A 25,785-nucleotide genomic window follows, 5' to 3' on the forward strand; every position below is an offset into this window, starting at 1 on the left:
CAATAGAGAAAAATTACCTGTTTTGCTTGCAGAAAAGTAAGCAGCGGTTAGGATTCTTCGAATCCCCTCTGTATATTCGTTCTTGGATAATACATAATTTAAATGTCGCGTTTATTTATCTTTTGGTAACTATAAAAGTGACAAGGTCTTGGGAGTTTCCTAAATAGGTAAGGCACCACCTGACTCATCATCTACAGGGTACCTAATTAGGCCTTTCCCTCTGATGGCTAACTGCAACTGCTGATCACACGGTAATCCTTACACGCGGGGTCTTGCTAATTCAAAGGTAATTGAAACATAAACTTTATATTGGCTTTCCAGGGTTTCCCAAGGCAATGAAGGCCAAGGTTCCCTTAGGTCTTCCCATCTATGAATCTTAGGACACTCATAGCACACTCTCTCTACACTTACTTATTAGTTCTACAAACGGACAAGCTTAATCTACGTCTACCTTACTAAGGGTTTCAAGAGAATGATTTTATTAGGTTATAGCCTTAAGTCGGATAGCTAGGTGTTTGTTTCCCAAATTACTAACTAGTTAATTCCTCGCTTCGGTAATGCACCGCATGACCCAATGGGTAACATCCACTGGGTACCTACGTCTAGGGTCAACAATTCATATGGTATCTTCAGCTAATTAATAATCACTTACTTCCTAGACAGATAGTTATCAGTAAAGGGATATATATATATATATATATATATATATATATATATATATATATATATATATATATATATATATATATCAAGATATAAGCATCCGGTTAGTGATAGCAATATTTGGTCCTGTCACAACCTAATTACCTAATCTAGGGATGCACCTCTCACAGAAATAAAGACTATAATCTAATAAAACTCTATAGTGGACAAAATCATAAATAAAATAAATAAACGACAAATTGAATTAAATAAATATCAATAAAAATATACAGAGGTTCACCTTAGAACTCTAACCTAAAAAGATTTAGTTACACATGGTAACTAAAAACAAATTACTAAAGATAAAAATATACCCTAGAAAATCAAGGAGAATATAGAAACTCTCCTGAAGCTCCAAAGTGGCCTTCCTCTTGAACTTCTCCAGTTCTGAACGAGATATTTTGAATGAGGAAAGCTGGTATTTATAGTCAGAGTTTCTACCTGGGTTAGGGTTAAAAGTGTGGGCTTTACCCAAAATGTAAGCAGGAAAAGACAGTTGTGCCCTGACCTTTTGCAAGTACGGGGCGCATAACAAATGCACGGGGCGCATAGGTAGCACCCCAATGCATGCCCTAGCTAGGCGCATTCTGCCTTTCTTCCGGACCCAATCTCTGATTTTCCGTCGTTTTTAGGTCTTCGTCTTCAAATAACTTGCCTCGGTACTTTGGGAACAGAATTCCTCTCATTTATAAGTCTTCTGAGGCCTATTGGGTCTTTATTCTTGTTACTTGAATCTTCACAATTCTTTGAATGTTGTTGATTTGCCGATTTGCATGATTTCTCCGTGAATTACTTCAAAAACCCCCTAAAATTGCTACGTTTCGGGAAAACTAGAATTACAGCCTCAAATATGGAAAACATTACAAAAGTCCAGAAATCATAGGCAATCATTCTAATACTTCTCCTTTTAGCTGCTAAAACCTACTGAAAAAGACTAAAAACAAGCTAAGAATAACGTAAGACGACTTATCATCACCTTTCGAGAAGGCCGATTGCGACGCGAAAAATGAAAAAAATTCATTACCTTAGAAAGCCTTATCGTCAATAATTTTGAAACGAGTTTATATAAACTTCCAAGAAGAGAAATTGGACGATATTCTTTCAAAGACATCAGTTCTTCACCTTCGGAATCAAAGTCACAAAGAATGAAAGAAAGCTCTTTGGAAGCTTCTAGTTGGAATATGAAATTCTAGCGTACTTGTTTTATTAGGTTCTGTCAGATGTTTAAACGTTTGCGATGTTCCGATTAATGTTTCAACATCGAGCGATAAAACAGAAATAAAAACAAGAAAAATAAAGGACAGGAAAATAAAGAACACAGGAAGTTTGTTGACCCAGTTCATCACAACACACTTACATCTGGGGGCTACCAAGCCAGGAAGGAAATCCACTAGTGTAGTCCTTATTCAATAGCTCTCAGCAAACTCCTCGTTTACACTATATGACCTAGGACCTACCCGTCTAGACTTTAACCTAGGAACTCCTAGATCTGAGATCTCATCTCACTATCCTAATGGTCGGTCACTGCCACAGTGACCTATCAAACCTCAAACACAATAAAACAGAAGTTACCTTCCAACACAAACAACCAAACCTTGTTTCACAACTTCGGTTTGATGCACAAGAGTATCAATACTCACAAAACCAGTCCTAAACAAGTATCTAACACGACACTAGAAAGAACACAGTAAAGATTCTAGACTTGCATCACAAACGATACAAGAACAGAATACATGAAGACTCAAACCCTAAAAATCTAAACTTTTAGCGTGACATCTTGAATAATCAATTAGGTCTTGAAGTCTTCCTTTTATACTGAAGCAGCTTGGGCTAAATAATTCGTTGGGCTTCAGTAAAATTGCAGATCGGTCCAGCAAACCTGCAAAACAGAATCAGGAACAAATCTGGAAAGTCATAATATGTCGGAACCTATTTTGAAACATTCCAAATCGTAACAAATATTTCCTAAAATAAAATATCTATTTTAGAAATATTCCACAGCTAATTCTTATAAGATATGCGCGTTAATTGGTTAGTATGTAAAGGAAATATGGTTTCCTTTAACAATAAAATACGCGCGTACAGATAAGGCAGAAACCCAGGCACACTGAACCGTGCCAGGATGTTGGAACATTGTATCCAACATCTCACAGAGCTGCCTAACCACATACTAGAACATTGGTTCCAACTTACAGAACAAGGATGTTTGTTTTAGCAACAATGCAGCCAATACAAATACCCAACAATCTCCCCCTTTGGCAAATTTATGGCTAAAACAAATTAAGCCCAATACTTATGAAACTGAGGGATACAAAAATACCATTCCTCCAAGAGCTTGAGCACACACCAATGAAGAAACAGCTAGCACACAGAATCCAAAGAGACACCATAGATACACTTCCTCAAGTCATCATGAACACATATTCAAGAAGAAGAAGCAGCAGATAGTATCGCTCTAGAAAAAGTAAAAGTGTGCATACATAGAATACCTCACATATCTTCAATCATAGCTTGAGCTGGCAGTGGTATTACACTGGATCAGAGACATGCAGCAACGGATCAGATCAGTAGCACAGTCTCCAGAGCTAAGGAAAAATAAATTCCTGAGCTACAACTAGGGAACCTAAGTTCTTTTACAGGAGATAAAGAGAGAACCAAAATTCTCTCAAGAGCAGAGGAAAAATAAATTCCAATGCTACAGAAATAGGATGTTCCAACATCCTTTAGCACATCAGACAGAAGAACCTGCCACACATAGAGTACTGTCACCAATCAACCATAGAAACACATAGAGTATCACTCCCCTTGAATATATAAATTCCTGAGTGACTACTTACAGGAATATTCCATTACTCCCCCTGAATACATGCATATACAAAATATGGACATTTTAAAAGCTCCTAATGCATAGACAGATTAGATTCAAGATATGGGCATATACATTCTAGGAATATTCACAAGCTAGCAACCTATCAGCAGATACAAGCTAGCAGACCTGTCAAAGGTCACACACAGAATCAGACTTTAAGAAGACATCCAGACAGGTTCCATAATATAAGCCAGAGGTAGGAAACCTGTACACTAAGAATCCAAAGAAAAATAAATTTTCAAAATTACACCAAGATGTTGCAGGTTAAGTGCCAACATCTGCACAGAGTCTCACAGACATGTTTCAACCTTGTATTAAGAATTTGTAGGGAACATGTACCGCATCTGAGAGAAGATTCTCAGAAGCATAGCAGAGATGTTTTAGCACAAGTGCTAAAATCTACACCAGTCTTCATAGACATGTTCCAACATATCAGAGGATGTCAGCATGGAACATGTACAAAACACAAAATGACTGAGAACAGATTCTCAGACTATCATGAAGACCTGTAACTCTTATCAAGATGTTGCAACATGAGAGCCAACATCTACACACAAGCCTGAAATAGTTGCAAAATGCAACAACAACACATAATAGGAATAACAGATAAGCAATCAGGCATACACAAACACAGGCATATCATAGATACATGCAGAGCACATATACAAAAAGGGAGTATAGTCAGAGAAACTTCAATTTTTCTCCCCCTTTTTAGCCATAAAATATGCCAAACAGAAATTCAGAACAACAGAGTACTAGTAGAATATTAATATGAATGCAGAGTGTCAAGATATTGCAAACCAACATAAGCAGACACGGGTGCACAAAAATTCAGGGCATAGCCCACAAAATAAAAACATCAACACATCATTCAGCAGTTCCAGAACAGCTATCAGAGTCCCCCTTGCTGTCCTCATTATCATTTACTACTTCATCTGCTCTTTCTCCTTCCATGGAGTGAATCATTAGTTCAAACTGAGCTTTCCTTTTATCCACCATGACACAAGTGTCTTTCGCTATAATCTCTTGATTTGTCATAGATCCTGCAGCAGGTGCACTTCCAGATGTTCCAACAAGGTCTAAAACATGATCAGCACTGAATAGTTTGGGGTGCAAGGTAAGAGGTGGTTCCCTCTTTTCTGAGACATCAGCAGCAGTTATAAGGCTTGGATGTTGTTTAATCATAATATTGCACAACAAGGTGGGAAAGGCTATAGGAAAATTAACAGCATCAGTCTTAGCATGCTTTGCAGTTTGTTCAAAGACATATTTTCCAATGTTCATTCTAGTTCCAGTTCCCACAGAGTAAATAAATTTTCCCAAGCCTATATCAACATCAGAGGAATATTTTGTTGGAACCTAGTTGGATGCAGCTATTTGGTTTAGAATAGCATATTTGACTGACAGTTTTCCAGAGGAAATTTTTCCCTTCCTAGGCCAAATTCTTACTTGATCAACAGTGATTTCTCTACATATCTGGTTGTTAGTAACTTTCAGCTCAGCAGCATTGACCTCTACAATCCCTAGGAATCTGTTGATAATATCAGGGAGAAGTTGACACATTCACCTCTAACATATACCTTCTGATACTCCTGACCCAGAAGGTTGTCACAGTCTTTAGGTATATTTATCAAGAATTCTCTTACAAGTTTCTCATAGCAGTTACCAATATTGCACACTGTTTTCAGAAGCCCTGCTTCTTTGATCATACTCATTACTTGTTCCATTTCCATAACTTTCTTGTCTAGTTCTCTTTCCAGAGCCAATCTTCTGTGAAATATGTACTTCCACCTAAGTGCGTTTTCAGGAAAGTGAAAAGATACCTTATCAATAGGTACAGTTATGACTGTCTTCACAATTTTCTTCTCAGCAACCCTTATTGAAGCAGATACGTTGATGTCTGACACATCTTCTCCAACATAGTAGTCAGACTCATCTGAAGAAGCTACTTTCCTCTTCCTTGATCTTGTGGCAGTAGATTTCACTTTTGCCTTGCTCCAACTTTTCTTGGGGCCTATACCAGCAGTCTTGTTCTTAGATTTTGGGTTTTCATCATCATGGTAGACTATCTTTCTTTTGTTACTCCTTAGTCTTTTGGCTACACATTCAACCTCTCTTTTTGCAGTTGAAATGTCACCAGATACCCTATCATCAATGTTCACCAGATCTACATTGACCTTATTAGCACAAATACCTTTTTCTGGAATAACCTCAATCCTACTATGTTCCTCTTTCTCAGGAGGAAGTCTCTTTACTTGATTCATTGTTAACAAGGCCTTCTTTAGTCTTACCCCCAGATTCTACACTTCCTTTAGAGTGGACAATAACAATCATCATTTAAGATTTCACTTCCTCTACTGAAGTAGTCTCAGAACCAGATTTCTTATTTTCACAAGTGGTAGCAGTAGACTCATGGTTATCAAATTTACTCAAGGATGTTTCATCATTTCCCTCAACATTCATGTCTTCATGTTCTTGTGCAGGAACATTAAAGTTTGTCACCTTACCATCATTAGAAGGATCCATGTCTACGGACACAGTTCTATTTAAGACACACAAGTTCTCCAAAATTGACTTTTCACTAGATACAGGTATATCAGAAATCAGAGAGGTATTAAAGTTACCTTCATCATTCTCAGAAGAGGAAGTAGTTTTGAGGAATCCTTCAGCATCAATACTTTTAGCATCCTTCACACAAGTCTCAACATTGGGTTTGACAGCAGTAGTAAGAAATGGAGTTGCTTGGTCAACCATACACAAGGTCGTCACAGGTGTTCCCACATTAGATTTATCATGTTTCTTCTTCTTAGGACTGGAGTTAGTGGGTGATTTCCTTTTAACCTTTCTGGGTAGAACAGTAGTAATTGGTTTGACCATCATAGGAACTGAAGTGTTGGTTTCTTGGTGTTCAGAGGCCATGGCTTGTTTGAGTACAAAGTGTGAGTTTTTTCTGGTCTGAAGTTGTTGGTTCTGATTGCTGAAGATGCCAGGATGAGCTGTTTGAAAAGGGTAAAGTACAAAAGGTTGTATGTGTTTGAACTCAAGAGGATTGAGAGAGAAGGTAGTGATAGGAGAGGAGTATTTGTGTGTTATTGTTGGCGTATTTGTGTGGGTTTGGGACAGAAAAATCGGATTAGTGTGTTCTAATGAGTGTGGAACCCGGTGCACCAAGTTTTTCAACTTCTTCTGTGGACAGATTTCAAGTTTATCATTCAGATCAACAGGTAGCCTGTCTTTCAAGTTATTGGCCACAATACTACTTGATTGTTCCTTATGAGTGCAGAAGAACTGATTAACCTTCTTATCATACATTCCATCAGGATGTGGCCTATTATATTTATTGAAGGTGATTAGATGTTCCAACATCATGTTTGACATACCAGTTAAGTTACCTATCAGACCTATTCCTTGTGGTGCCCTCAAACAATTATTTTCCTCAGAGTTTACACCCCTTGGTGCTACACCTTTTTCAATATGAGGCAACATACATTCACCTAAAGTTGGAGTTGTTTTACCAGTTTCCCTTTTTACCTGCTTCATAGCTTGACTAAGATGTGAGTTCAACAGACTTACCTTGTGGTTTAATTTTGAAATTTTAGCTTGATGACTGATCCTATCATTCTCCAATTTACTGGTGATATTTCTATGCTCTTCAAGTTGTCTGCATGCGTTGTAGTTTCTTTCAGCAAGACATTTGTAGGATGCAATGAGATCAGCAACACTCAAGTCTTCTACACATGAGTCAACCTCAGGAACAATTTTGCTAGTCAAAGCAGCTATGTGCTTAGCAGATTCTCTTTCTCCATCTTCTTCAGATTCATCATCATCAGACCAGGAGGCAGTCAAACTTTTCTTCTGCTTCTTCAGAAATGTGGCACACTCTGTTCTGATATGTCCATACCCTTCACATTCATAGCATTGGACTCCTTTGTAATGAGAATCCACGTCATCAGGTCTTGCCACCTTCTCTTTACTAAATTGATATTCAGTGTTGGGGCGGATGTTCTGGCCGTTTTGCCTAGACCTTCTATCAACTCTTCATAAAATCTTCTTGAACTGTTTCCCAAGAAGTGCCAATGATTCTTCCATGTCTTCATCTTCTTCTTGATTTGCTTGTGACTCATCAGATTTTATGCAAGAAGCAAAAGCAATTCCTTTGCCTTTCTTATCAGTTTTGCTGTTGACAGTCATTTCAAAATTCTGCAAGGACCCTATCAGTTCATCAACCTTCAAGCTTGAAATGTCCTGAGCCTCTTCAATAGCTGTAACTTTCATGTCAAACCTCTTAGGTAGAGATCTGAGGATTTTTCTGACTAGTTTTTCATCAGATATTTTCTCTCCAAGAGACTCAAAAGAATTTGCAATGTCTAGGATATTTAAGTGATAATCTTGAATGCTCTCATCTTCTAACATTCTTAAATTCTCAAACTTTGTAGTAAGGAGTTGGAGTTTGCACTCTTTACCTTAGTAGTTCCTTCATGAACAGTTTTGAGAATCTCCCAAGCATCCTTAGCCACAGTACATTGCTTGATCAATCTAAACATATTCTTCTCTACACCATTGAACAGAGCATTCAATGCCTTTGAGTTTCCAAGAGCCAGTTCATCTTCAGCATCAGTCCACTCATCTTCTGGTTTCAACACATCAGTCCTGTTACCATCAGCATCTAGTTGAACAAGATGTTCCCAACCTCTCAGAACTGCCTTCCCTGTTTTGTTGTCAATGGATTTGAGAAAAGCACACATACGTGATTTCCAATAGTCATAATTAGATCCGTCCAACAGAGAGGGCCTGTTTACAAATCCACATTCCTTGTCCATAGTGCTAGAATAAAACTCCCTGGAGCTCACCCTGAAACAGGCAGGGTGCCTGCTCTGATGCCAATTGAAATTCTAGCGTACTTGTTTTATTAGGTTCTGTCAGATTTTTAAACGTTTGCGATGTTTCGATTAATGTTTCAACATCAAGCGATAAAACAGAAATAAAAACAAGAAAAATAAAGGACAAGAAAATAAAGAACACAGGAAGTTTGTTGACCCAGTTCAGCACAACACGCTTACATCTGGGGGCTACCAAGCCAGGAAGGAAATCCACTAGTGTAGTCCTTATTCAATAGCTCTCAGCAAACTCCTCGGTTACACTATATGACCTAGGACCTACCCGTCTAGACTTCAACCTAGGAACTCCTAGATCTGATATCCCATCTCACTATCCTAATGGTCAGTCACTGCCCCAGTGACCTATCAGACCTCAAACACAATAAAACAGAAGTTACCTTCCAACACAAACAACCAAACCTTGTTTCACAACTTTGGTTTGATGCACAAGAGTATCAATACTCACAAAACCAGTCCTAAACAAGTATCTAACATGACACTAGAAAGAACACAGTAAAGATTCTAGACTTGCATCACAAACGATACAAGAACAGAATAGATGAAGACTCAAACCCTAAAAATCTAAACTTTTAGTGCAACGGCTTGAATAATCAATTAGGTCTTGAAGTCTTCCTTTTATACTGAAGCAGCTTGGGCTAAATAATTCGTTGGGCTTCAGTAAAATTGCAGATCGGTTCAACTGCAAAACAGAATCAGAAACAAATCTGGAAAGTCCTAATATGTCGGAACCTATTTTGAAACATTCCAAATTGTAACAAATATTTCCTAAAATAAAATATCTATTTTAGAAATATTCCACAGCTGATTCTTATAAGATATGCGCGTTACTTGGTCAGTAAGTAAAGGAAATACGGTTTCCTTAAACAATAAAATATGCTCGTACAGATAAGGCAGAAACCCAGGCACACTGAACCGTGCCAGGATGTTGGAACATTGTATCCAACATCTCACAGAGCTGCCTAACCACATGCTGGAACATTGGTTCCAACTTACAGAACAAGTATACTCCCTCCGTGTCAAAATATAAGCAAAATTTACTTTTTAGGTTCATTCATTTAATGATGTATGTGGTTCATAATATGGACCACATACATCATTAAATGAATGAACCTAAAAAATGAATTTTGCTTATATTTTGAAACGGAGGGAGTATTTGTTTTAGCAACAATGCAGCCAATACAAATACCCAACAGAATAGAATTGATCAAACATTACTCGAACTTCATGTTTCGAAAGATACCAAAATTCTTTGACGAAAGGGAAATTGAAACTGTTGGGACCCCGGGCTTTTATTACCATCAATTTCCTTCACCACCAATTCGATCTCCAATAGGGAAAAATGAAACTGTATATTGTTGTGGTGGAGGAACTCATAACCGAAAATGGTCACGGCGAAGGAACACATAATCAAAAACCGTTACGACGGAGAATCATCGAACGATCCCCTCCTTCTATCACCAAATGATCTATCATCTGAAGATTATAGTTCTGAAATGGTGATTCACAGTGCTCCAGTGTGAAGGAGGTTGAGCTTCCACAGCGGAGGAGAAAGGTGTACGCAGACCTGTTTGTGCTCCAATGCTCAAGTCACTATTTAGAGGTGGTTATGTGCGAAAAGTGGTGGAAATTGAATGTGTACCTTGAAGGTGACGCTAAGTCACCTTTATATTGGTATAAAGGCTTCAAATAATCCATGTGTGATGTGGTACGATCAACGGAGGCGGTTAGAGATGAAATCAATGGCAGAGATTGGCTTGAGGCATGTTTGTGTGCGGTGACATGCACAAAACCAAGCGTGCACCTTTAGTGTATTTTGGCCTTGTATGCTCTTCGGTTTTGTCTCTTTTGGGATGTTTTCACAAGGCTCTGGTCAAATCCAGAACACTTTCTGATATTTTTCCAAAATATATTCTAAATATGTTTGAAATTTACCTTAATTATGTCTGTATTATGTTTGCAATATTCTTTGCCTCAGTCTGAAATCTGTTTGAAACCAAATCAAATTAACTCAAATATCGATGTATAGGTTTGCTGGAATTCTGTCTGAAATCTATTTGAAGGAATCTGGGACATACGTTTTCTATTTACCACGAGGAGACGGGATACTTTCGTACGAAATCCGTTCGAAATGCATAATCTATTTGAAAACCGTCTGAAGTTTGTGCCCATTCCATCTCTACTTCGTCCCTAAATATATATCTGCCAAAGTGAAATTTTTCTAGTAGTGATAGTTGAAATCTTAGTCTCCTTTGGAAAAATTGTTATATAAAATGTTGTTCCTTGACCATTCCATGGAAATTTAGATGATGGATGCTTTGGTTGGGTTGTCTATTTTCCTTCTTGAAACTACCCTTTATTTCCCTAAAGTTTGCCCTCTCTCTCTAGGCTTCTCTCCCACTTTCTCTTCTCTCCTAGGAAAAATAAAAATATGCGTTAAACATTGTGTGTCTCTTTCTCTTGCTAACAACAAATTTAAACTCAGTACAAACACTTTCCTTCAATTTCACCAAGTTCACTCCTCATGGTGTTTCTGGTATATCCTTCCAAGACTCAAGTAGTCAAGTACTGTTGTATCCTTTTAATTTTCATTCAACTAATTCTAAAATATTGTATATAACCATATTTTATCTCAATTCCGGGAACACTTTCTTTGTTTGTAACCCAAATTTCCACTTCATATCATTGTTTCGCAACATATATATCAAAGTAACTTTTAAAACCATAATCCAACGGAGTTATTTAAGATATGGTAGTAAGTTACAATATCTGCACCCTTGTTTTCTTAGCGGAATTCATCCCAGTAAACCGAAGTTTGGTCGGAATATAAATAAAGTCTGATCAAGAATTTTTCCCATCAAAAATCGAACTTTGGTTCTCCAAACAATTCGACTTAGTGAGAGCACATTAATCATTTGAGCCCAGGGTCGTCCCTGGGGAGGTGCAAACAGCTCAATGGAGCTGCGCCTCCGCAATTTTAAGGCCCAAAATATTTTTCTTTTAATATATAATGCTCTGAAAATAATTCGGCAGTGTAATGCTTATAGGCCACAGTTCAACTCCCAGGGTTGGCATTTTATTTTATTTTATTTTATTTATTTTTTTAAGTTGTATTTTGTTCCATCAGGGTCTTTTTTGGGCTAATTTTATTGGAATTGATGTCTATATTACATCAATATTTTCTCTTCTCCTTCTAATTACTTACTTACAAATAAAAGTATAATATTACTTTTTTTTATAGTACTTATAATTTTTGGCATATACTTGTCGTATAAAATCACAAAGATCTAACAACAAACATTATAATTATTTCTAAGAAAATTATTTTAACTATAATGTTTTATTTATTTTATAATTACTAAGAAAATTAAATAAAATAAAAAATATTATAGTTTTTTTCTTTTAAAAAAATTGTATTTTTTTGGGGCTTATTTATATTAAGAGAGCCGGGTCTCTAATTTCACAGGGACGACCCTGTTTGAGCCCAATCACTTAGGTGTGTATTTGTAATCAACGTACTCGTTTCAAAATATTGTATATACTATTCTTTATGTTTTCTCAATCCGTGACCTCTCTGTTTGTATGTAAAGCAAATATTCCCTTCAATCATTGTTTCACAACGTATAAAATTGAATTGTAAAAAGAGAAATGAGAATCATAACATTAATTTATTTATATTAAAGTGATGGCATATATTACAGTGATACACCCATGCGCATGCTACATTTATTGAAATTCATGAAGGATATCTAAAAGCCAACTGATTAGTTGGAGAGAAAGATATTGTTTATTAAGAGTAGTACGTAGCTGCATGATATAATGCATGGTTGATATTTTGTTTCTTGAACATATCAAGATTAAGTGGCAATCTCCACAGGCATCTTCAAGAATCCTTTTCCATTGGAGTAAGAGATATTCTTGAGGAATTTGTTTATTGCAGGGTTAGTGAGAACCTCGAAGTAGCTTTCTGCTTCAACGTTAGAGGTAAAACACCAGCCATGTTGGAGCTCAGAATTAGGATAATAAGCACATAAACTCCCAGTTCCCTTCTTGATGCAGTCGTCGTCAGATTGACATAAGTTGGGGTGTTCCTCGACTTCCTTCGTAATAGTTAACTGTGGTCGGCAAAACCCAGCCAATCCTGCCGCTGCTATACAACCACAACCACTGCTACAATGATATCCATTAAATATTGTACACCAAAAGTTCTCACATGCTTCTATCTTCGTCATGGGGAACATTACTGCAAATGAAACTTGAAAGTTAGTTGAAGTTCGAACAAATACAACCACATACATCAATGCAACATATGATATGACAGTTGATATGGCGAGAATATATAGTGGTTAGTTAGGTACTTCATAATTTTGTAATCGAAATACTACGCCAATATTTTGGAGTTGATTCGGATTAATTTGTCATTAGTTTCTAAGATATAAAAAAAAAAAATGCATGGTATATATCAATGCGAAAAATGATAAATTACACACAGATTGTGGCGAGAAAGACGATAGTCAAAACAAGCTTTACAGAAGCCATTGTTTGATTGAAAGAAAGAACTAGATAGAATTGTTTGTTACGCAAGATTAGCTTTGATTTGCATTATATGATTCTAGGATGCAATAATATAGAGATATCGTGATAATAGCGACAATAAGGCTTAGACCATCCCCAAATTGGGTGCTTAAATGGGCCATCTATATTCACATCAGGAATTCTGCTCTTTACCCAAACGGTTCTGCTCATTCCCAAAGTAAAAGTCCAAAATGGCCCTACGCAACTTAAGTTGCGCTAGTGTATTATGAGCAATAAAACAGAGAATTCTGCTCTTTACCCAAATGATTTCGCTCATTCCCAAAGTAAAATACCTTAATGCCCCTACGCATGTTAACTCACGTAGCGTGAGTTAACTTACGCCAGTTATAAGGTGAATGTGACTTAAGTCACGCTACGTGACTTAAGTCACGCTAGTTATAAGTTGAACTTGACTTAACTATCGCAATTTTTATTCTAATATTTGAATTTATTAATTCAATACGCAATCGTAAAATAAATGCAACATTAAACAAAAATAGAGAAACAAAAATAATAAATATAAAATATCATTTTATTAATATAATTCTTATTACATTTACAATGGGGTAAAACTAAAACTGCAAAAAAAAAAATAAAAACCACCAGAAAACCTATCTTCCTGTGGTAAAACTAAAAATAAACCACAAGAAAACCAACCTTCCTCGGGTAAAACTAAATCTGCACATTTAGTTTTACCCAATGTGGTTTTTTGCCCAAGAAAGTTGTTCACTACTTATATTTTCCCCAGCATACCCACTACTTATCATTCTTTCTCTTTTTACACCAAAATAAAGAAGGAAAAAAAGAAGGAAAGGAAGAAGATCCATAGGAGAAGAGAGTGAGAATGAGATATGGTGTGAGGAAATGGGAAGTTTAGGGGTGTATTTATAGGGGGAGATTGTAACATAGGTTATATCTACAATAAATAGGGTCAAAAAACGTGTAAAAACTTATCAAAAACGTGTAAAATCAATTAAAATGCATTGAACAAAGTCAAAAAAACGTGTTCTTAATCTTGAGCCCAGGATTCACACTAGCGTACGTTAACTCACGCCCAGGATTTACACTAGCGTGAGTTAACTCACGTACAGGTTGTAACACCCATACCAGACGTATCTAGAAAGTCTGGCACGTGCGTTAATATTAGTATTGGATACATTAAAATATACAACATAAAACTTTTACGAATGAATAATATTTACATCAAGTCACGTTTGTATAAATCATAATACAATACAACTCATCCCTACATAAAAATTCATCCTTGATGTCCATATCATCCTGCAGCTTTACGAACGAACCCTTGAAGTAATATCCATCCGGCTCCGAACAAGCATAAACATCCTGCTTATCTGAAACAAATAAGGATTGGGATGAGACATAATGTCTCAATGAGTTCCTCTAAATCCTAGGCTATAGGCAACCTCAAGGGGAAACCTACGGTCGGTGTCGTGCGGGTCCCTTGTGGCTTAAACCGTTCCCCTTAGGTCGAGAACCTCCCGTATCCCCCTAGCATGGATAACAAGAGACACGAGCACCTATGTCTTGTTTACTCAGTGACATGTGGGTCCCTTACGGCTTGAATCGTTCTCATTACGAGAACCCCTTGTATCCCCCTGATGTGGATATCAAGAGACATGTCACCTACACATATTAAGTCATGGTCTTGTCGTGCATATAAGTAAAACGTGTACATACTTGATTGTTTACCTCAGATCCTTAATCGAACTGATTAGTGGTAAACTCTTACTTGTTCATATTCATACTTAATCATGGTGGAGAGAAATAACCTTTCAATCCACAACTTACCTACTTGCTAAGTCATTCTAGCTCATGTGCGAAGTGGTTACACTTCGCGTCTTAACATTTAGGGTTCATGCTATCTTCTAGTTCTCAACTAGCTAAGCCGAGGCTCTACATACATTCCCTTTCTTAGTTCATTGCTACCCCATCATGCTTAAACTCTCTTGAGCCATCCTTGTGTTACATGCTAAGATTGCCATGATTAATGATGCAAGGATCAATTGACGAGGTGTGCAATTTCAATGATTTCTAAAGACCGAAAGTGCCAAAACCCAAGTTTCAAGCCGTTTATAAATTCTTTGATTTGATAAAGCCAAACTTGTTCCAGTAGAAAAATAAGTAAAAATAATGAAAGAACGCTTCGAAACGATCGCTACGGACCCCCACACGACTGCCCCCAATCACCCGAACGCAGAACAACGCGAACGTTGTCCTGTCTGGGGCGCCTGGCGCTAGAGGGAGGGCGCGTAGCGCTGGATTCTCTGTAGGTGGGTGCCTAGCGCCCTTGTACAGGCGCAGCGCTGCGAGTTTTGCGTTTTCGGTGTTTTCGGCTACTGGTTTTCACCATTTTCGACCCAAAACTCGTCCAATTTGACCCTGTAATGCACCAAATACATCCAACAACATGTATATACTTATTTAAACATAACTCATGGCAATTTTAACATATAATTGACTAGGATTAGCTTGGGGTACTAAAATTTCATAAAAGCTACACTAACATATATCATGATTTCTTCACAAGATTATACAAACCCATAGGTAGGTAATCTATCTATGGAACTCACCTAGCTTGTTCCTTGTGTTTGCCTCAAGCTTTAAGCTTCTCAAAGTTCAAACCCTAACTTTGAATCCAAGCTTCTACTCATTCCCTTTGTTGCTTCTTGCTCCAGAAGTTGCCATGATCCTTGCTTAATCTCCAATTCCATGAAATTGGAAGCTTTGATGGTAGAAGATTGAGGGAGAGGGCCGATCCATAGAAAGGGGAAGGAGAGAACTCTTTCTCTCAACCCTAGAGAGAAAGATTATGAGAAAAATGAGATATTTTTGGGCCAATCCCACTTAAATATCTCTTCTGCGTGAAATTACCAACATGCCCTTGACTTAAGCGTGTTAAATCCGACACTGATACTTAATTCGTAATAAGCTGATATTACATAACAAATATTCTCCATACTTACTTCCCTTGAATTTAATCCTCTTATACATTTGTCTGATAAAAATTCCATTAGGTAAATAGCGGGATGTTACGTTCTACCCCCCTTAAAAAAAAATTCGTCCTCGAAATTTGAAGATCGTCTACCAACATCATGATAAAAACTTATCATCTATGGTCTGAATCAAACATTTTTCCATTCATACATAACCAAAGGGTTTATCGAATCATGTCCTCCTCTTGTTCCTTAACCCACATCACTTATCTTGACGATTTCACGAATCTCTTGTCTCTTTTCAGAGTCTTATTAATTCTTCTGATTTCATTACCATTCTTATTGCACCCAAATTCATGGATAACTCATATAACTTGTCGTAGAGAGGCGAAATTAATTACGCCTATACATATAGCATTCATCAACCCATCTTGTAACTTACATGCCCTTAAAACTTCCGACTTAGACCTCTTGCATTTGAATACTCTTAACATATACTTGTGTGCCTCATAAGACTTCTCGAAAACTTTGTTGTTTACTTCAACACATCTTACTTTCCATAGCATTCATATACCTTCAAGCGTCGTTTCTTGTTAAATAATGGCGAAACTCATTCTAACATATTGCTTTTTAAAAAAAAAAATTCTAAACATGAGTATTCGGATTCTTGGAACGAATGGAGACATAGTTTTTTAAAAGAATTTTGTGAAAAGTATCATGTTAAAAAAAATACTTTCGTTTCCAAGTCCTTGAATATCCATTTCAAATTTAGGAGTTTTTAAATCATAGCTCGAAATCTTCTTAGTAAGTATCATGATCATTTAACAAGTTTACATACGAGGGTATGCACTTCATCGTACATAAATTATGACTTGTATCTCCTTCTATTCTGAAATTCTTAAACTTCAAAAATAACTTCTCTTATTCTTTCTTGACTTACATACATATCTTGGAGACTCTCATAAATGCATAACATATATCATATAGGATCCTTGACCTACATAATATTATATCATTTCCTCGTTATAAGAACAATAATCTTGAATCTTCAGAACATCGTATCCGGTAACGATCACATATTATTTCTTATCATAGCACATACTCTTCATTTGTGGTGACTCTAGCCTTTCCTATCTTACTTAGATGAAGACACATCCACATACCTTAACCCTTTTCATGACTGATTACATAAGTCTCCTTTCTTACTTAACATTTCGAGAACTTCTCGCTTGCCCCATAATGCTTCTAACGAAGGCTCTTACTATCACATCCCATGTTCCATGATTACTGTTGGTAACTACACCAATTAACTTTCGTTGCGCCACTCTGATTCCCACCAATTGGCCTTAACCAACACTCTAATTCATTAAGACAACCGAACTTTACATATAAGCATCATCTTCTTGAACCTTTCTCAAAACCTTTCATGTGGCAACCCTAGCCATAAACATGCACCTCACAATACCTTGCAAAATTGGATCTCACAGTAGTTTTGTCGAATTTCCATACTATTTTACTTGAAAATAGACCTTACCTTTTCACTGGTTGAGTTTACCTTATGACATATACTTATCATACTTAACTTGTTTCCGAGTACATATCGAATTCACGTAGGGAACTCATCATAAATTCATACATACTTTTCTTGATCATACTCCATTGTATTCTTGTATTCTCACGTACTATATTTTGCGTAATCAAACTAATGCTTGCTCGTTAATTTCTTTCTTTAAGAAAACATCATAATTTAACACACGGGTCATTGGCGTTGACGATTTCTCTTTATATAAAAACGTAATAAGTTTGGCCCCAGTCGTTACTCTAAAATCACGGAATAAGTTGACAACACAATTGTGTCATCCAACCTTAGTTCCGATGAGTATAGCCCATTCTACATGAGTCGTAACAACCGGTACCTACCAAATTTCTTCTAAATCCAAGAACGCCATCTCCAATCACCCATATGCATGTATTCATTTTCAAAATTTTGGCAAACTTTAAAATTCATCATCATAACGAGCCTTAGCAATTCGATTAAGCGAAACATAGATCCGGGGGTACTCATGACTTCATAAAACCTGATATTCTTGTGTTCACTTAACTCTTTATCCAATCCATGAGCCGAAACCTTAAAACTCTTGACCCAAGCTCTTCGTCAGCTCTTGCCACATGTCATTAACTTCTAATGTTACCTTAAACCGGATTGACTCCGTTAATACTTGTCCATGCATTCTTTTAATTAGAATTCATAGGATGTGATGTGCTTTCGATACTTGATGTCATAGAGAATTTTTTGTTGCATAAAAGATTGTGAAAACAACCTCCAATAGCTACTACTAACCCTAGAGACGAAATGACAGTTTTCGGGAAAACCGAAATTTCGCTCCAGGTTCGCTATTAGCGAAATTCTCTGGAGTAATTTCGCTATTAGCGAAATTTTCGCTATTGGTGTATTTTCTTCAACTCAGTTTTTCTAAAAAAATCGTATCTTACATAAAAATCTTACTTCCTCAAATACTCTAGTGCACATCATTCCTTCCAATCATCTTAAAAACATTTCTATAACCTTTGCATGGCAAGCATTAACATCAATCAATTCAATTCACGGCACATTAGAAAATAATATCTTGTTCATCATAACTCTGCACCACTTTAACTTCTTACTTCATACCTCATACATATATATATGTGACTTCCTTCTAAATACCGGAACATCTATACTCTTGATCCTAACTCATTCTGGACTCTTAACACACTAATTTCCAAAGCTACCTTAAACCGTATCGGTTTCGTTGATGGTTACCCATGCCCCTTTTTTCTTTCTTGAAAATACTAGGGTATGATATGCATTCATTACTTGATGTCATAAAAGATTTTCGTCACATAAAAGATTATTGTGAAGACATCTCCCCAATAGTCATTGCAAACCATAGGAACGAACTGGTAGGTTTCATAAAAAAACGGGAAGTTTCGTTCTGGTTCGCTATTGGTGAGCTTCTCCAACTCTAGTTTTCAAGTATAAAATGCACATCTTTATTCCCTATCATCGTAAAATATCTTATAACATATGCATGGCAACATCAACCCTTTCCGATAAAATTCTTGGCATGTCGGAAATCAATGCCTTAATCTTGATAACATAAATCTTTCTCTTAAATCCTTACCTTGTAGTCTTGTTCTGACATTCCAGAATACCATAAACTCGTTCCAACAACAACTCTTACCGAACTTTCGGTCATACTTATATATATCCAACTTCTTCACTTTCGGATACATGAAGTATCACTAACATCATACTCGAATTTGTCGGAACGTTCTTTCTTAACATGCCTTACATTCCCGGAGGATTCACACTTGTACTTGATTAGTTCACCGGCCACCTTCTGGCACGATCAAACTCTTACTAATACTTATCCGAGTTCTTACTTATAAGTTCACACTTTCCAGTGCATCTCCATCACATACTTCGTTCCTCCTGGGTCCTATTCAGCTCTCAGGCATCCATTCTAATTGTTGAATGCTAAATTGAGTTGATCAGGCTCAACCAACAACAACGACTAGAATGTTTACCCGGAACCCAATGGTCCCACTACCTTAGTTGTAATTTAATGACCCAAGGCACGGTCTGAATCGACCTGCTCTGATACCAATTGTAACACCCATACCAAACGTATCTAGAAAGTCTGGCATGTGCGTTAATATTAGTATTGGATACATTAAAATATTCAACATAAAACTTTTTCGAATGAATAATATTACATCAAGTCACGTTCGTATAAATCATAATACAATACAACTCATCCCTACATAAAAATTCATCCTTGATGTCCATATCGAACGAACCCTTGAAGTAATATCCATCCGGCTCCGAACATGCATAAACATCCTGCTTATCTGAAACAAATAAGGATTGGGATGAGACATAATGTCTCAGTGAGTTCCCCTAAATCCTAGGCTATAGGAAACCTCAAGGGGAAACCTATGGTCACCACATGTCTACATTACAACCTGACGGTTGATTATACGTGTGTGGGGACTTGCATACGAGACGGTAGTGCATACTAGAGCCGTCATAGTCATATCTTACTTGTTATAGGCTTCTCATCTATACATGTCATGGCGGTCGAAGGGAACCTAAACCGCATTGCCAAGTGTACATTTTACGTAACAAGGCCTAAGCATAAAATAACATAGCATATTCATGACATGATTCTAAACCGGATGATTAGGGAAACCTAAGGTCGTCACGGGCGTAGTTTTCTCTACTTGTTCTATACATATCTTGCTCTCGTCTAATATCATTACATGCTCTTGTACTTATCTTAATCATACGTGTTTTCATTCGTGAACATAATCATAATCATAATCATATCATACATAAACGTATCTAAGTTCATTCACGGGTTATCGTTGAACAAACAGTTATTATCTTGATTCATTTTACGGATAGTCCCGGGTGGAGTAACCCCGAGATCAATCCCATACATGACCGACGTACGTACATCGGACTCCCTCGGTGTCGTGCGGGTCCCTTGCGGCTTAAACTGTTCCCCTTAGGTCGAGAACCTCCTGTATCCCCCTGGCGTGGATAACAAGAGACACGAGCACGTACGTCTTGTTTATTCAGTGACATGCGGGTCCCTTACGGCTTGAATCGTTCTCATTACGAGAACCCCTTGTATCCCCCTGATGTGGATATCAAGAGACATGTCACCTACACATATTAAGTCATGGTCTTGTCGTGCATATAAGTTAAACGTGTACATACTTGATTGTTTACCTCGGATCCTTAATCGAACCGATTAGTGGTAAACTCTTACTTGTTCATATTCATACCTAATCATGGTGGAGAGAAATAACCTTTCAATCCACAACTTACCTACTTGCTAAGTCATTTTAGCTCATGTGCGAAGTGGTTACACTTCGCGTCTTAACATTTAGGGTTCATGCTATCTTCTAGTTCTCGACTAGCTAAGCCGAGGTTCTACATACATTCCCTTTCTTAGTTCATTGCTACCCCATCATGCTTAAACTCTCTTGAGCCATCCTTGTGTTACATGCTAAGATTGCCATGATTAATGATGCAAGGATCAATAGACGAGGTGTGCGATTTCAATGATTTCTAAAGACCGAAAGTGCCAAAACCCAAGTTTCAAGCCGTTTATAAATTCTTTGATTTGATAAATCCAAACTTGTTCCAGTAGAAAAATAAGTAAAAACAGTGAAAGAACGCTTCGAAACGATCGCTACGGACCCCCACACGACTGCCCCCAATCACCCGAACGCAGAACAACGCGAACGTTGTCCTGTCTGGGGCGCCTGGCGCTAGAGGGAGGGCGCTTAGCGCTGCTTTCTCTGTAGGTGGGCGCCTAGCGCCCTTGTACAGGCGCAGCGCTGCGAGTTTTGCGTTTTCGGTGTTTTCGGCTACGGGTTTTCGCCATTTTCGACCCAAAACTCGTCCAATTTGACCCTGTAATGCACCAAATACATCCAACAACATGTATATACTTATTTAAACATAACTCATGGCAATTTTAACATATAATTGACTAGGATTAGCTTGGGGTACTAAAATTTCATAAAAGCTACACTAACATATATCATGATTTCTTCACAAGATTATACAAACCCATAGGTAGGTAATCTATCTATGGAACTCACCTAGCTTGTTTCTTGTGTTTGCCTCAAGCTTTAAGCTTCTCAAAGTTCAAACTCTAACTTTGAATCCAAGCTTCTACTCATTCCCTTTGTTGCTTCTTGCTCCAGAAGTTGCCATGATCCTTGCTTAATCTCCAATTCCATGAAATTGGAAGCTTTGATGGTAGAAGATTGAGGGAGAGGGCCGATCCATAGAAAGGGGAAGGAGAGAACTCTTTCTCTCAACCCTAGAGAGAAAGATTATGAGAAAAATGAGATATTTTTGGGCCAATCCCACTTAAATATCTCTTCTGTGTGAAATTACCAACATGCCCTTGACTTAAGCGTGTTAAATCCGACACTGATACTTAATTCGTAATAAGCTGATATTACATAACAGATATTCTCCATACTTACTTCCCTTGAATTTAATCCTCTGATACATTTGTCTGATAAAAATTCCATTAGGTAAATAGCGGGATGTTACATAGGTTAACACTAGCGTGAGTTAACTCACGCTAGTTAGGTCGGTGGTCACAACTCAAGAACACGTTTTTTGGACTTTGATCGGTTATTCAACCATGGTTTTATTGTGTTTTACATGTTTTTTTTACTGTTTTTGACTGAATTTAGTGCATATAAAACCTATGCACTAAATAATTTTCAATTAGGCCTTCATTTTTTTTGTTACATTTAAGGCCTATATTCTAAATTAATTTATTAACTTTATTCTAAATTATTTTGTTTACATTAATCTAAATTATTCTCTTAACTTTATACTAAATTATCTTATTAACATTATTCTGAAATATTTTCTTAACTTTAGTCTAAATTAGTTTGTTTACATTAATCTAAATTAATTTATTAACTTTATTCTAAATTATTTTGTTTACATTAATCTAAATTATTTTCTTAACTTTATGCTAAATTATTTTATTAACATTATTCTGAAATATTTTCTTAACATTATTGTAAATTAGTTTGTTTACATTGATTCAAATTAATTTATTAACTTTATTCTAAATTAGTTTGTTTACATTAATCTAAATTAATTTATTAACTTTATTCTAAATTATTTTGTTTACATTAATCTAAATTATTTTCTTAACTTTATTCTAAATTATTTTATTAACATTATTCCGAAATTATTTTGTTAACATTATTCTAAATTATTGATTCGATATTATTCTTTAAATAAATACAAATATAAATAAAAGTAAATGGACTGAATATAAATAAAAGTAAATATAACAATATCTCATTTCATTGATAATTCATACATTACAATTATTCATTACAATTATTCATACAATAATTTTGAACTTATTCACTAAATTTACTTATTTTATCCTTCTTGGGGTAAAAAGTGAACAATCTTCGTGGGGTAACATAGTGAGCAGCCTTCTTGGGGAAAATACATCATCAACCCTTGGGCTAAATTTAAATCTGTTTTTTTTTACCACAAGAAGTTCTTTTTACCCACGGTAAAAAGTTTCTGCGGTTAAAAAAACAGGTTTAAAATTATCCCAAGGGTCGATCACTTCCCCAAGTCGGCTACTCACTATTTTTCCCCGACGAATTTTGATCCCTTTTTACCCCAAAGAGAATATTGAAGAAAAAAAAAACAAAGAAAGAACAGAATTAGAGGGAGAGAGTGGGAGGAGATAATGTGAGGAATATGGGAAGTATGTGAGTGTATTTATAGGTAGAAATGTGAACCTAGGTTGTATCTAACATAAATGTGGTCAAAAAAAACGTGTGAAAATGGTAAAAAACGTGTACATTGAATGTTGAAAAGCTGACCAAAGTTGGAAAAACGTTTGTTCTTCACCGGCCAACTAGCGTGAGTTAACTTGCGCTAGTGCTAAGTGATGCGTGACTTAAGTCACGTTCATATGACACTAACGCATGTTGAGTCACGTAGCGTGACTTAACATGCGTACAAAATACACTAGCGCAAGTTAAGTTGCATAGGGGCATTTTGGACTTTTACTTTGGAAATGAGCAGAACCGTTTGGGTAAAGAGCAGAATTCTTCACATCACTTATGTTACGGTAATACTTAATAAGCAATCATTTCCACCAACCCAGCACCTCAAAATAAATTATTAAATAGGTTCCACAAATAATTATATATCATTAGATTTCAACAAAATTGATTTATTTTATTAAGATTTATTAAATAGGTCCCACGAAAAATGAAGAGAGAGAGAGAGAGAGAGAGAGAGGGGGGGTGCTTCCATAACCACTCTTCTCCATAGGCACCCATTTGTTATACTCTACAATTTGGGGTGCTTATTTATTGTGGTGATAAATAGGTGAAGCACCCACCATTGTGCATGGTTTTAATACAATACAAAAATAATTGTATTAAATTGGGAGGCAAAGATCACGAGTTAAGTGAAGGTAAATAAATATATTCAATCCTAGTTTAAAAAAATAAAAAAAATCCATTCCATATACAATAAATGAGTTGGCTTGATGGTGAAGAATATTATTCCTCCATTTGTAATGTCTTGTGAGGTCGCTTGAATCTTCATTCATGGTCTTCCAAAAATTGTCACAAGTCCTCATGATGTTTTGCTTTCACAATGTGCATTATTTCTTCTTGAATTACATCAAAACACCGTAGAATTGTTATGTTTCAGGAAAAACTAAAATTACATGACTCAACTAGAAAATATTACAAAATGTTCTAAAAACCAATATGCAATTGTTCTAATACTCCTCTATTTTGGATTAAAACTAAATAAAATGACTGAAAATGAAACATGATGAAAATTACCTAAAATACATGTGATCACAACCTTAAATTTAAACAGTTGTTTGTCCTCAAGTTACGAAAGAAAATAAATATTAACTCTTTGCATATTTTTTAGGAAAACGTACCTTCATGATAATAGAGATATCGTGATAATAGCGCAATAAGGCTTAATACAATACAAAAATAATTGTATTAAATTGGGAAGCAAGGTTAACGTGTTAATTTAAAGGTAAACAAAAGTATTCAATCCTTGGTTAAAAAAAAAGAAAAATCCATTCCATATACAATAAATGAGCCGGCTTGATGGTGAAGAATAATTTTTTTATTTTTTTTAGTGGAATATTTATTTATTTATTTTAAATTAGGAATAAAATAAATAAATTCATTTCTTTTGTTTTGAAACATCAAGACTTTAAAGAAAGGTCAACCAAAAAGACAACATTTCCAATGGTCCTAAAAGTCCCATAATCTATGAATCTTAGGAGTACGTCAACATACTCTCCCTCTCGATAGTTCTACAAATGGGTAGCCTTATCTCGTCTACCTTACTAAGGATGAAAGAAGAATAAAGTTATCATGTTGATTTAATTCCCTGAAGTTACTATTGTTTTCCTAATTACCGTAATTGTTATCTACTTTTTGATTTGGGTAGGTTTTCACCCATACTAGGTATCTCGCTTTCCTAATATAATAATTGAACCAGCTTGATAGTGATGTACAACTTTTTCTCTCTTCCAATAGTTGTTGTGGCTTGATGGCGATGTTTAATTTTTTTTCCCTAAATGATGAGTCATATATTCACCTTAATGAGTCATAAATTCACCCTAATTTCACCCTGATCCACTGAACTTCAAGAACTTTACCTTAAGGCAGCGGACAAGAGGCATTTAAGAACCAGGATCAATCAATGATAAATACAAAATGTATACAACATATTTAACACAACTTATATAGTTTTGGTTGTTCCTAAAGAATTTATAAATATCCACACGGGTTGTGTCTAAGGGGTTATAATCTCACAACGTTGCAAATCAATATTTAAATTATCATCGGGAGTTACCAAAATTATTGCTTTACATGTATCAAATAGGATTACAAATTTTGTCTCAGTAATCAACAAAAATTAGAGACAAAATAAAAAATGAGAAATCATATACTATAAAAATAATAAATCATATGTTAAATGCGTCTTTCGAATAGGATTACAATGTGTGAGTAATTATCATAAAAAAAACAAAAAAGATAAGTCATATTCTAAATGCAGATTTAAATTGTTTTATAAAGTAAAAATTCGATAACTAATAGTAAATTTACATGGACAAAAAAAGAGTAATGAATTATTGGCAAAAACTTAGTTTGCCTAAAAAAATGTTGCCATAGACAATAAATG

General features: G+C 36.1%; 2 protein-coding genes across 2 annotated transcripts; both read right to left on the reverse strand.

Annotated features, from left to right (window-relative positions):
• Positions 1-4,438: 4,438 nt before the first annotated feature.
• Positions 4,439-5,835, reverse strand: LOC146898887 (uncharacterized). The gene is made up of 3 exons (XM_085736645.1): positions 5,139-5,835; positions 5,021-5,094; positions 4,439-4,930 (listed from the first exon to the last, which is right to left on the reverse strand). Exons 1-3 carry the CDS (start codon positions 5,833-5,835, stop codon positions 4,439-4,441), a joined length of 1,263 nt encoding a protein of 420 aa, XP_085592771.1.
• A 6,280-nt stretch (positions 5,836-12,115) lies between these two features.
• On the reverse strand, positions 12,116-13,097 carry LOC146898888 (albumin-1-like). The gene is made up of 2 exons (XM_085739313.1): positions 12,957-13,097; positions 12,116-12,709 (listed from the first exon to the last, which is right to left on the reverse strand). Exons 1-2 carry the CDS (start codon positions 13,003-13,005, stop codon positions 12,324-12,326), a joined length of 435 nt encoding a protein of 144 aa, XP_085595439.1. The 5' UTR covers positions 13,006-13,097; the 3' UTR covers positions 12,116-12,323.
• Positions 13,098-25,785: the final 12,688 nt, after the last annotated feature.

Source organism: Medicago sativa, chromosome 8 (genome assembly GCF_051527215.1).
Source record: "Medicago sativa cultivar Bolivia chromosome 8, Bolivia_mono, whole genome shotgun sequence".
Taxonomy (NCBI): domain Eukaryota; kingdom Viridiplantae; phylum Streptophyta; class Magnoliopsida; order Fabales; family Fabaceae; genus Medicago; species Medicago sativa.

What these genes read in the sequence shown, in the direction of transcription:
- LOC146898887 (XM_085736645.1), bottom strand. Translation starts at nt 5,835, where the DNA reads ATGAATCAAGTAAAGAGACTTCCTCCTGAGAAAGAGGAACATAGTAGG. An exon ending in TCAGAAGGTATATGTTAGAG is followed by an intron (nt 5,095 to 5,138) that starts GTGAATGTGTCA and finishes ACAGATTCCTAG; the next exon opens with GGATTGTAGAGGTCAATGCT. An exon ending in GAGAAATCACTGTTGATCAA is followed by an intron (nt 4,931 to 5,020) that starts GTAAGAATTTGG and finishes GCATCCAACTAG; the next exon opens with GTTCCAACAAAATATTCCTC.
- LOC146898888 (XM_085739313.1), bottom strand. Translation starts at nt 13,005, where the DNA reads ATGGCTTCTGTAAAGCTTGTTTTGACTATCGTCTTTCTCGCCACAATC. An exon ending in CGTCTTTCTCGCCACAATCT is followed by an intron (nt 12,710 to 12,956) that starts GTGTGTAATTTA and finishes TTTCATTTGCAG; the next exon opens with TAATGTTCCCCATGACGAAG.